The sequence below is a fragment of the Notolepis coatsorum genome, assembly GCF_963971535.1.
Source record: "Notolepis coatsorum genome assembly, chromosome: 1".
NCBI classification, from domain to species: Eukaryota; Metazoa; Chordata; class Actinopteri; order Aulopiformes; family Paralepididae; genus Notolepis; species Notolepis coatsorum.
Window position 1 is genome coordinate 312,086,589 of NC_140165.1, and position 11,436 is coordinate 312,098,024.

The following is an 11,436-nucleotide window of genomic DNA, read 5'->3' on the forward strand; positions in this document are numbered from 1 at the left end:
GTGGGGTTTTGTCTGTCTGAACACTATGACCACCACCAGAGATTTTTCAGAATGGAGGCGGGCCTTAATTATAGCCATTGTTTACTTGAAGCTTTGGCTAAAAATACATAAACAGGGTTTGTGGTCCGTGAAGTGAATAACTCAGAGAGACAGAGTGAGAGAATGGGGGAAAAGACTGCGTAGTACTGCACTGTAACATAAGGATCCTTTTTAAATTTGTGAGGGAGACGGGGACCATTTTGAATCGAATTTAATGAATGAATGAAAACTTTATTTAACAGATTGCAGAATGGGTACACAATACAGTACGGCTCAATCCAATCTCAATGGAGATGTTTTCTAATTCTTTACAGCTTGTCAATGTTTCTATACACCAGATTCAAGACACAATATTGATAGAAACACAAGTATAAGATATTCTATTCAAACACGGAAGGAATTAAATGAACTCAAGAATACACTTAAAACTAGGATTTTCTTTTTGCACCGAGCCTCTTCTTTTGCTCTACTTTGACAGCCTTATTAGCTTGCAGTTGGAGCTGCTGTTGCTGAGCCTTTTCTGGCTTCAAGCTTCTCTGTTAGAGTGCTAGAAGATCACATGGTAACTATCGTAAGACTCTGCTACAACCCTCCTGAGTTGCACCAAAGGGTTCTTTTATATATTGCATCTACACACTGCATCAGAGTGTAGATGCCCCCAGGCCATCAGGCTGCTAAACGAACAATAAACACTATGCAACAACCATCAAATGCACACAGCACACACACCCACACGCACACACTCACTTAAACAAACAACACACTGCAGCACCCACTCTCCACACTTTAGATCACACAAACACACTTTATATTTATTGATAAAGGATTTGCACTACAACTCGTACACCTACTGTAAATTGTACCTAAATTGCACCTCATCCCATTGCTGCCTTGCACTATATAGTATTGTATATTAGTACACTGCATAGTATTGTATATTATATGGTAACTCAGTTACGTCTATTCTGCATCGAACATTGTACATATGTCTATACTGAACACTGTGACCTCATTTTTTTTACTTCTAATTTACATGCTATACTATGTTATTTTATTTCATACTTATCTTGTCTTGCACAGTCTCTGGAGCGTAACAGTAAGAAGCATTTTGTATAAAAGTATTCTGTACTTCTGTATGACAACTATTAAAGAAACTTGAACTTGAAACTTGAGAGGCCATCCCTTCTCCCTTTCCTGGCCTATAACTAGGCATGCTGTGAACAGTTTTCAGATATATCTCCATAAATTGTATAATGGTGACGCGTATTAAAGCACGGTAAAATGAACCGTTACACTACTACTACACTGTGAATCTCCTTACAATAATGTACGAGTGTCCCCCTCCCATGGAAACTATAGAGAACACAATGCATTTTTGAGGTGCAGTAGCTTGTGTGTAGGAGATATGTAGCACACATTTACTGACTCTCCTAAACCATAATAGCCATGAAACTGCTGGCTTGATATTGTGGAAAGTAAAGGTTTTTTATCTCCTGCCCTGACGTACTCCGCAGCCACTGCAGATGCATTTACAAACAGGCTTCCCCAAGACAAAAAGACATGAGGACAGTAGGACCCTGTCCACTTCTGTAGGACACACTGCATGCTACGCTACTCCTATGAACACTCTCAAAGAACACCTACGGGAGACTGCAATTCGAAACTGGCCCCTACAAATGTCCTAACCCAGTTGTACAGTAAATTACCAAGTATGGCTTTGTCAGTATTTCCAATGTATAGTGTACAGTGTCCCCCCCCCCCTACCTCCAATGTACAGCCCCCCCCCCCCCCCCCCCACCTACCCAACCTCCTCCAATGTACAGTTTCTACGTCAAATGTATATACACTCTTTTTCTGGACACTTTTTGTATCACAAACAGTACTGTATTTGCAAATCTGGTATGTCATAAATGTATAGATGTAGCAGTACTGTCTATCTGTATGTCATGTATGTCATATATGTTATAATGAATTGAAAATGGGGGACCCTGATGTAAACAAGACGAAAGTCTTTCTCTGGTCTGCATCCCCTTAACAATTGTATGTATTGAGCTGTACTGTATACTGTACCCATTCTGCAATCTGTTAATAAACTTTTCAATCAATCAATATATTACCAATCAGCCATATTCTTCATCGCGATACCATAATGTTGACTAACCATCCAGAGCCACCTGGGTCTTGCAGCTCCTTCTCAATTTGTTTTGGGGACTGACTGTTCCCGGGGGGGGGGGGGGGGGGGTTCACATGCCTTCGAGCGACATTGTACTTGTTTTATGCCTATTCTTAAGTCTGCACGGTTTACATTGCACTACTTTTATACCTATTCTTATGTCTGCAATTTATGCATTTTTTATAATTCTGTCAATTGTGTGCAGATTTTATGCCTATGTTCATGTTATACTAATTGCTGTCGGGCACTCTGGACTGCATGCGGTCCATGTGTGGGGGAAAAAAAGTACTATATAGTTATTAATATTTATTATTGTTATGTTGTAGAAATGTGTGCATTGAAATGTCTATAAAGTCTCGACGACATTGAAAATTACGAGGGTGACCTCACTTGTCTTTTCGAGAATAAGTAAAGGTTTGAATTGTGAACGAGGGCTTGTGTGAGGATGCATTTGTCGTAGGCTATACCGCTAAAACAAAAGCTAAAAGCAAATTCGGCTGATTAACATATGGAGACGGTTAAGAGGGCTGAACAACAGAAAATCGAGACGTCCATAAGGTCGGGGGGGCAATCTGAGCACACATGTTCTGAAGGGATCAAGCTCATTCACTTTACCTCCGCTGTGTATTTCAGTTAATACAATCCATATTTGGATAGCCCTCTACTTTGCCAAGAAAAGATGTATAGATTTGCCAGAAACAAGATGGGAGAGTTGTAGGGCAGATCTGACCCCCCCCCCCCCCCCCTACACACACACACACACAGTGATAGAGCCAAGTCAAACATAGCTCTTCCAGCAACAGCCTGCCTCAAATATGAGCTTGTGAACTTTTCTGCTCGACATTCGCTTCTCTCTCCGTTGCTGAGAGCTAGTATACAGCAGGTCATGTCGAGTGCTTGAGAGAAAAGTAATGTTCTTTCTCTAGATGTAGGGGAGAGCGTGTTCTGGTGTGCTGCAGGGAGAGCAAAAAAAATTAGATCAAATTACTCTCTGAAGTGGGTAAAGCCTGCTAGTTATGTAATGTAGGGGGCGGAGCCAAGGGGGGGGGGACACACACAACACCGCTCTGAAGTGGGACAGACCGTTGCCTGGTAACAAATATTTGGGGCAGGAAGAAAGGCAAACATGTCCCGCCCCCCCAAAAAGGAAACAGGGGCTGGCTTCATGAGCAGGGCACAAGTTAGCAGCTTCCAGTAAATACGCTAAGAGACAGGGTCAAGCAAAACAAAGCACACTGGGGTATCAGACAACAGTTGTTGTGTTAAGTCTATCTTTAGACGGGTGTCCAGACAGAGGTTATTAACATATCTCTGGGATCTAGAATCCCATTCATACTCCACAACCACATACCATGACACTTCCCTGCTGCCTGCATATAACACTATATATGTGGAGAGAGAGAGAGAGAGAGAGAGAGAGAGAGAGAGAGAGAGAGAGAGAGAGAGAGAGAGAGAGAGAGAGAGAGAGAATTAATATGCATGAATAAATAAAAGACAAAGTTAGTCTCTGGCAAGATAAAACAGCAGGTATAGCCTTACAAAAAAAAGATAGAGGTATTTATGTTGTTCTTTGGTCCTTACGATCATGGTAAAGATCCGAAAACAATGCCACTGTACCATCACTACACGGTTTAAATTGGATTCTCTTTTATTATAACATGGTATTATATTTCAAGTATAAAATATGGTACCATCACAATCCATGACTTTTACCATGGTAAATTATTCATACAATAGCCAGTGTCATCATGGTGAAATCAAGTACCTATCATGCTACTGTGTTGTATGGGGAGTTGCATGCTTATAAACAGGCTACTACATGGTGTTTCATAATGACATTTAATTTTTACCAAACATAAGACTACAAATAAAAAATAATCAGTTAGCTGGTCACGTAGTCCAGGTAACCGTATAGCCAAACCTAATATAGCTAACTAACGTTTGGTTCGATTGTTGTTGTTGTACATTCAGATCAAATCGCTAAAATACCAGCAGCAGTTGGTAATAAATGGACTATAGACTGGTTGAAGTTCACTAACGTTAGAGTACATTATCCATATGTTCAACTGTCATACCGGCTATAAGCTAGTTACGCCGACAATGCCGTCAAGATACAGTATATAGCCAGTTCCGTCATAATGTACACTATTGTTATTATTATATTTATAGCTACAACAATACTAGCTTATGCTAACTAACGCGACCCGCCTCTCTACTAAACCAGGACAAACGACGTCAACGTCAGCCGTCAAACAGCACAACCGTGGACGGATAAAAGAGTGACATGTGTGTATGAATAATGCAAATACATACAATTGGAATAATTACAAACAACAACTACAAAAATCGCTTTAGCTCCGAGCGCACAACAAGGAAGCCATGTTGTTAAGTGCGCTAGTCCCGCCCTCTCTCTAGTCTCAAGACTCTCAACCCAACCCGTGATGAACCCAACCGGCTGCTTTCTCCTGTCACTCAGAGACATTACCAGGGCAACGTGTTGGTTGCTAGGCGACATAACAAAAAAGGATGTCTTACGTCTCTGCGTCACAGACGTGGAACGGCGTATCCCGGGTAACGGAACGCTGTACACAGACGCGGCAGACTCGTGGTGATAAAAGGTATGGCACATGGTCCACATACCTCCATGATGGCTCCACGCCACTTGTTTATAATGTGGTTTTGATTGATTGATTGATTGATTGATTGATTGATTGATTAATTGATTGATTGATTGATTGATTGAAAATGTTTATTAACAGATTGCAGAATGGGTACAATACAGTACAGCTCAATACACACAATTGTTAAGGGGATGCAGACCAGAGAAAGACTTTCGTCTTGTTTGGTGTACATTTAACGTTTGAATGATAATAATATACAATAATAATATTTTGAGTGATATTTTTTAGTTATATCCAGTTCTTTGTAGTTAACCCCAACGGATTTGAGATGACTGTCAACACAGCTCTCTTTAGTCCTTATTATTATCCCAATTCCTCAGTCAAGGCTATAGACTAAATAATGAAGTCTGCTGAACACGTGCATTGTGAGTTGTCAGAATTACTCCTCCATAATTAGAAGAATAAGAATTATAACGCATAAGGATTCTAAAACTCTTGGTTGAACACTGGTGGTAATAGCAGCACGCACGTCGCCCTTTGACGTTTTGACGCTGGCTCTCATCGCGTCTTTACACACGTGTGTGCAGGTGCACACGTGCCCCCCCCCCCCCGTGACATTTTGCGACATCATAAATAAAAAATCTCGTTTTTCATTCCACCCAATCTTCCCGCAACACCGCCCCCCCCCCCCCTCCTTTATAACAGGCTTTATAACAATGAATGAATTCTCTGTTTGACGGGGTGGTGATGTTCTTCAATGCCCGCAGCATGTCTGGCGCTGATTTCCGTCACTCCTGCCCATTATGTGTCCATGTCGGAATGACATGTCTGTCTGCCTATATTTCCTATATTCTCAGATAAAGCATTTTTATTCCATTTTAGCCTATTTTATTTTAGTGATTGATTGGTCTATCGATTGATTGATTGATTGATTGATTGATTGTGATAAATACACGTTTGTCATGTGACAGCTATGTTGGCTAAATATTATTTCTGTTTTAAATTTTTTTTATTTTATTATTTACTTACTTTCAATATATTCTCAGTGCTTTGGACTAAGCCTATAGATCTGTGTGTGAACTATATAGTGCAACAACAAAAGCTGACTAGAGGGAGTGCCTCATATAGTAGGCAAAGCAGCATACCTTCCCAACCCAGAAGTTCAAGTTTCTCTAGAGAGGGGCGCTCCCGACTCCCGAGGGCGTTCCGTGAGAACGTTTGGAGAGGATTTCCCTTTGCCTGCTTTGACGGGATTCCTTCCTCCAGCGAGAAGAGCACCGAGCTAGGTCATAATGAAGTGCTTCAATTTAGGTTTGACTACTTGTTATATAATGTTGACTTTCGAACACTTTATTTATTCATTTATTTGGCTATAGCCTACATTACCTATACGTTTAAAAAAGAAACAGCGTGATCATAATGGCAGAAAGGTTTATAGAATATTGATTCCAAACATGGACATAATAAATTATAGTCACTGATCTATTGGATTTATTGAATGAAACTAAAATCACTGGTCGGGATTACTTTCAAAAAACAACTTGAAATGGTATATAATAGGCATAACCTACTTGTAGCTATAGCCTAAATGTGTAGTTTCCATTTGTAGCGTATAGCCTATACAAGATTTTGAAATTCCCTCAAATTGTTAGACGGTGAGAAATATCTCGTGGTTGTGATAGTAAAAAAAAAAAGAAAAATCTATTATTATCCGTCAGCGTGGTAGCCCTTTTCTAAGTGGGAGAGGGATTCCCTCAACGTCACCAAGGATACCAAACAAAACACAACCCCATACATGGTCACGTACGTCAGCGGAACTCCGAAGGCGGGGCTTATTTGTAGAAATGCCTTGGTCGCAGGCTACTCGATGGATTCATTCATAAGACCTGCTACTGTGGACTATTAGGATTAATAGCGCGTTCTCTCCCGTGTACAGCGTGGTACATATTACTCTACATGGATATATAATTGCACGTTCGAGGGAAGCGCTTTTCGGATTTAAAACCGATCGGAGTTTATAAACATCTGGAACTATTAGACACTTCCCCTACGCAGGGAACTGGATTACCTTCTTCATGCAACTTTTTTGGAAAGACAAGAGCATCTTACCGGATAACTCCAAAAAGACCATCGGTGAGTCAATAATATAATATAATGTATATAGGGTTGACGTGTTTTATATATAGCCACATGTCATATAAGTTAAGTAGGAAGTTTAAACAAAGCTTTCGCCAATATGTACGAATAGCGGATGGAATATTCACACATCACACACACAGCCTTTTTTAATTATGGGTATTATTATTTCTTTTTAAGTATTTCTTTTTCCGTCAGCGACGCAATGCAAGAAAGCCGATCAAAACTGTCCCGCCTTGTAATAATAAACCGAACAAACTTGGAGCGAACTGCCGGTGAACCGGGTGCCATCTGGGGGGAATCCGCAGTGGAAGCCGCATCATCACATCACACATCATTCACAAGGCTAATCGAATTATAGAATATAAGTACTTTATTAATACCGAGGGAAATGCAGCACTGAACAAGCCTTCTGACACCAGGCATTCCTTATAGTGTAACCTTGTGTCTACTACACCACTGTCTGCAGGTGAGACCCCGCTCTTCCCGGGTACCGTCGCCCTCACCGTCTCCTGTGGCCCCCCCGGGGAGATGTTCCAAGGGTTCCCCGGCGACATCGATAGCGGTTCCCGTGGAAGTTCATCACCGTCAATAGAGTCGCAGTACCTCTCCTCCGTGGACTCCTTCGGTAGCCCGCTGGCTCCACAGGTAAATTCATTCAAACCAACCGATTATTAATTAAAACAAGAAGACGTTACTAATAATCAAATAATAATAATAATGAAATACATGCAAGTATGTATGTGTTGACTGAGACAGTAGTAGGACCGTTCGAGTTATTCTAGGGCCTGACTATTTGCACACGTGCTTAATTGTTTATGTATGCACGACGACGAGACGACCTATTTCAAGTTTGGGTTGGATGGATGGATTAGTTTGGATGATTGCTGCCTGAGCTGAAGTTGTTATTATTATAGCCTTAAAAGTAGCTTTAAATACAAGTCGCTAAAACGTGTTTTTACAATGTTCTCTTGAAAGGAACAAAATCAAGAATCAAGAGGTTTATTTATTTGCCACATACAGTGAAATGCGGGTGGTCATGTCCGCATTGATTGTGCAAAATACAATAATAAAATAGGCATAGAAAAAAAATTAAATAGGTATAAGACACAACTTGTCACAAGATATGCACGATAAAAAAAAGTCATGCTAAGTTCCTGAGAAACACTACTATATACCATTTCAAAATTTTAGCTCTTAATGTATCTAGACTATATATACTGTACCTCCTGTATAGTAAGATAGAAAATAAATAAGAAAATAAGATCATATCTATGTCTATGATTCATTGACAATTGTGTGTCAAATGTCTCTGTTGAGCCTAGCGGCAGCACGCGGGCACGAGGGCTGGATCACAGCGTGCCGCACCGCGGATGACAAAGCTCTGGAACTCTCCTACGTACTCACGGGAAGCCCCGCCCCTCGGCTCGTTTCTCTCCACGCTCTCTCCTCGGCGTGACGTAAATGCGTTCTATTTTGGAGTGTTACGTCGCGTTGCTAAGGGGAACACCGGGGGTGTGACGAGGGAGGAGGGAGGAGGGAGGAGAGACGCGTTCGAGAGATATGATTGGTTTAGGCGGCTGCTTCAGAGCGGCCTGTCCCGCTATCGCTACCTCACACACACACACACACGCACGCACGCACGCACGCACACACACACACACACACACACACACACACACACACACACACACACACACACACACACACACACACACACACACACACACACACACACACACACACACACGTTTATGAAATATTAATGAAGTCAAAACTCGTGTTTGGCATCATCACCCTCGCCTCGGGTCTAAATAAAGCAGAACTACCAGGGATATATGTATTCTTGTAGCTCGTTGGAATGTGGAGTATTGAAATAGGAACAGGCCTATACTTCATTTAAGTTTAATGTTTTCATTCTTGTAGTATAGGGCTGTCCAATCAAATTATGTGAATAACCCTCAACCAAAGCCAGAGACCAGAGAGAGACTCGAATCTGTTATTAGATTAAAAAACATATATACAGTATACATAAAACGCGTATTCATAGAGAATAAATTGGGCAAGTTGGTATAGGATTGTGAGTGCAACAAGACATGTTCTTGTTCATGAGTGATAACACTCTATAGCCTACAATAAATTCCATATGATGTCGAATCTGTACAAACTTTTTTGATTTTGCCGAACGTTCCTCATTTTCCAAAATACTAATTCAACTGCTCTAGACCACAAATAAGACATGAATTGAGTGGAAGCCTCTTTAATAAGGTGCACTCGTTTTAAAACCACCGGCCTCATTCGAATCCTTTTCTCCAACGACACTATATAATCTATAGTCATGCAACTTGGACTTTTCATGCTGGTCTCTGACAGGGACAAGTTACAGGTTGAAAAAGCCCTCAGCTCTGAACTCTGCACATGGCTCGCTGATAACAAACTATCATTACACCTGGGTAAAACTGAGTCCATTCTCTTTGGATCAGATAACAAACTCAGCAAGGCCAACGGCTTCTCTGTTACAGTGGGTGACAATATTGTCACAAGGAAAGATGAAATTACATACCTAGGTTCCATCCTAGAGGAAAATCTTTCCTGTGACAAAATGGCAACCAATGTAAAAAGTTAAAATGGGGGACCCTGATGTAAACAAGACGAAAGTCTTTCTCTGATCTGCATCCCCTTAACAATTCTGTGTATTGAGCCGTACTGTATTGTTTATGCAATCTGTTAATACAATGTGCAATCAATCAATCAATGGAGTTCATTCCATGAGCTAGAGGGGCATCATAGCAAAATGCAGATTTACCCTGTTCTGAGCAAACTCAGCCAGTCACTAGAAAAAGGTTCCATAGGTCCCACAATACCATACCAATAATTATGTAGTGTAAGGAGGTATAGCTTACCAATAAGGGCCTTAAAATGAACAAACACCAGTGTTTGTGGAAAAATAAAGAACATTTATAAAAATCTATACTTGCTTGTGGTCTTCTTGAAGTGATGATGAAATTCAACAACCATCTATTGTTCTTGACTATAACTTAATATGAAAGGTTTTGGATGTGTGTGTGTGTGTGTGTGTGTGTGTGTGTGTGTGTGTGTGTGTGTGTGTGTGTGTGTGTGTGTACCATAGACTGTGTGTACACATGTGTGTGTGTGTGTGTGTGTGTGTGTGTGTGTGTGTGTGTATAGATGGATAGATAGATAGATAGATAGATAGATAGATAGATAGATAGATAGATAGATAGATAGATAGATAGATAGATAGATAGATAGATAGATAGATAGATAGATAGATAGATAGATAGATAGATAGATAGATAGATAGATAGATAGATAGATAGATAGATAGATAGATAGATAGATAGATAGATAGATAGATAGATAGATAGATAGATAGATAGATAGATAGATAGATAGATAGATAGATAGATAGATAGATATAGATAGATATAGATAGATAGATAGATAGATAGATAGATAGATAGATAGATAGATAGATAGATAGATAGATAGATAGATAGATAGATAGATAGATAGATAGATAGATAGATAGATAGATAGATAGATAGATAGATAGATAGATAGATAGATAGATAGATAGATAGATAGATAGATAGATAGATAGATAGATAGATAGATAGATAGATAGATAGATAGATAGATAGATAGATAGATAGATAGATAGATAGATAGATAGATAGATAGATAGATAGATAGATAGATAGATAGATAGATAGATAGATAGATAGATAGATAGATAGATAGATAGATAGATAGATAGATGAAGTGACTGTGGCAGTAAGCGGGCTGCGAGTTAAACTCACTTCCCCATAACAGGGTTAATAGACGCATAGATACGGTATACCAGGAGTGAATTCACCTCTCTGTGCAGCGGTCTATGTTGTCGCTGCACCCGGGTTCAACTCTCCCTCTGGGCATCAACATTTAATACACAACGCAGAGGAGTCCGATACGTTCTGTCACATATATGCATGTATGTGTGTGTGGATACATATGGGTGCCTATACCCTTGCTATTTTAACACTGTGTGTGTGTGTGTGTGTTTTACTAGGAGTGTGTGTGTCTATATACATATGGGTGCCTATTTTAACTCTGTGTGTGTTTTACTAGGAGTGTGTGTGTCTATATACAGTACTACATATGGGTGCCTATACCCTTGCTATTTTAACTCTGTTTGTGTGTGTGTGTGTGTGTTACTAGGAGTGTGTGTCGGCTGGAGGTGTGTTCAGCAGCGTGGGCAGCGAGCCGGGGGGCGACATGGGAGGAGGGGAGATGCCCGGGTCCTTCGTGCCCACCGTGACCGCCATCACCACTAGCCAGGACCTGCAGTGGATGGTGCAGCCGACCCTGGTCTCCTCCCAGGCCTCCGGGCATAGCGGGACCACGGGGACCTCCATGATGAACGTGACCCAGCCCGTGTCCCTGTCCCTGCTGGACCCGTACGAC

General features: G+C 40.8%; 1 protein-coding gene across 1 annotated transcript in view; it reads left to right on the top strand.

Annotated features, from left to right (window-relative positions):
- The first annotated feature begins 6,863 nt into the window (after nt 1–6,863).
- Nucleotides 6,864–11,436, top strand: part of fosb (FBJ murine osteosarcoma viral oncogene homolog B) — a 7,526-nt gene continuing 2,953 nt past the window's right edge. The window contains exons 1-3 of the mRNA XM_084329060.1: nt 6,864–6,966; nt 7,439–7,617; nt 11,191–11,436. The exon at nt 11,191–11,436 is cut by the window's right edge and continues 153 nt beyond it. Of these exons, the coding sequence (XP_084185186.1) occupies nt 6,909–6,966; nt 7,439–7,617; nt 11,191–11,436 (483 nt within the window). The 5' untranslated portion in view covers nt 6,864–6,908. The remainder of the gene's footprint in view (nt 6,967–7,438; nt 7,618–11,190) is intronic.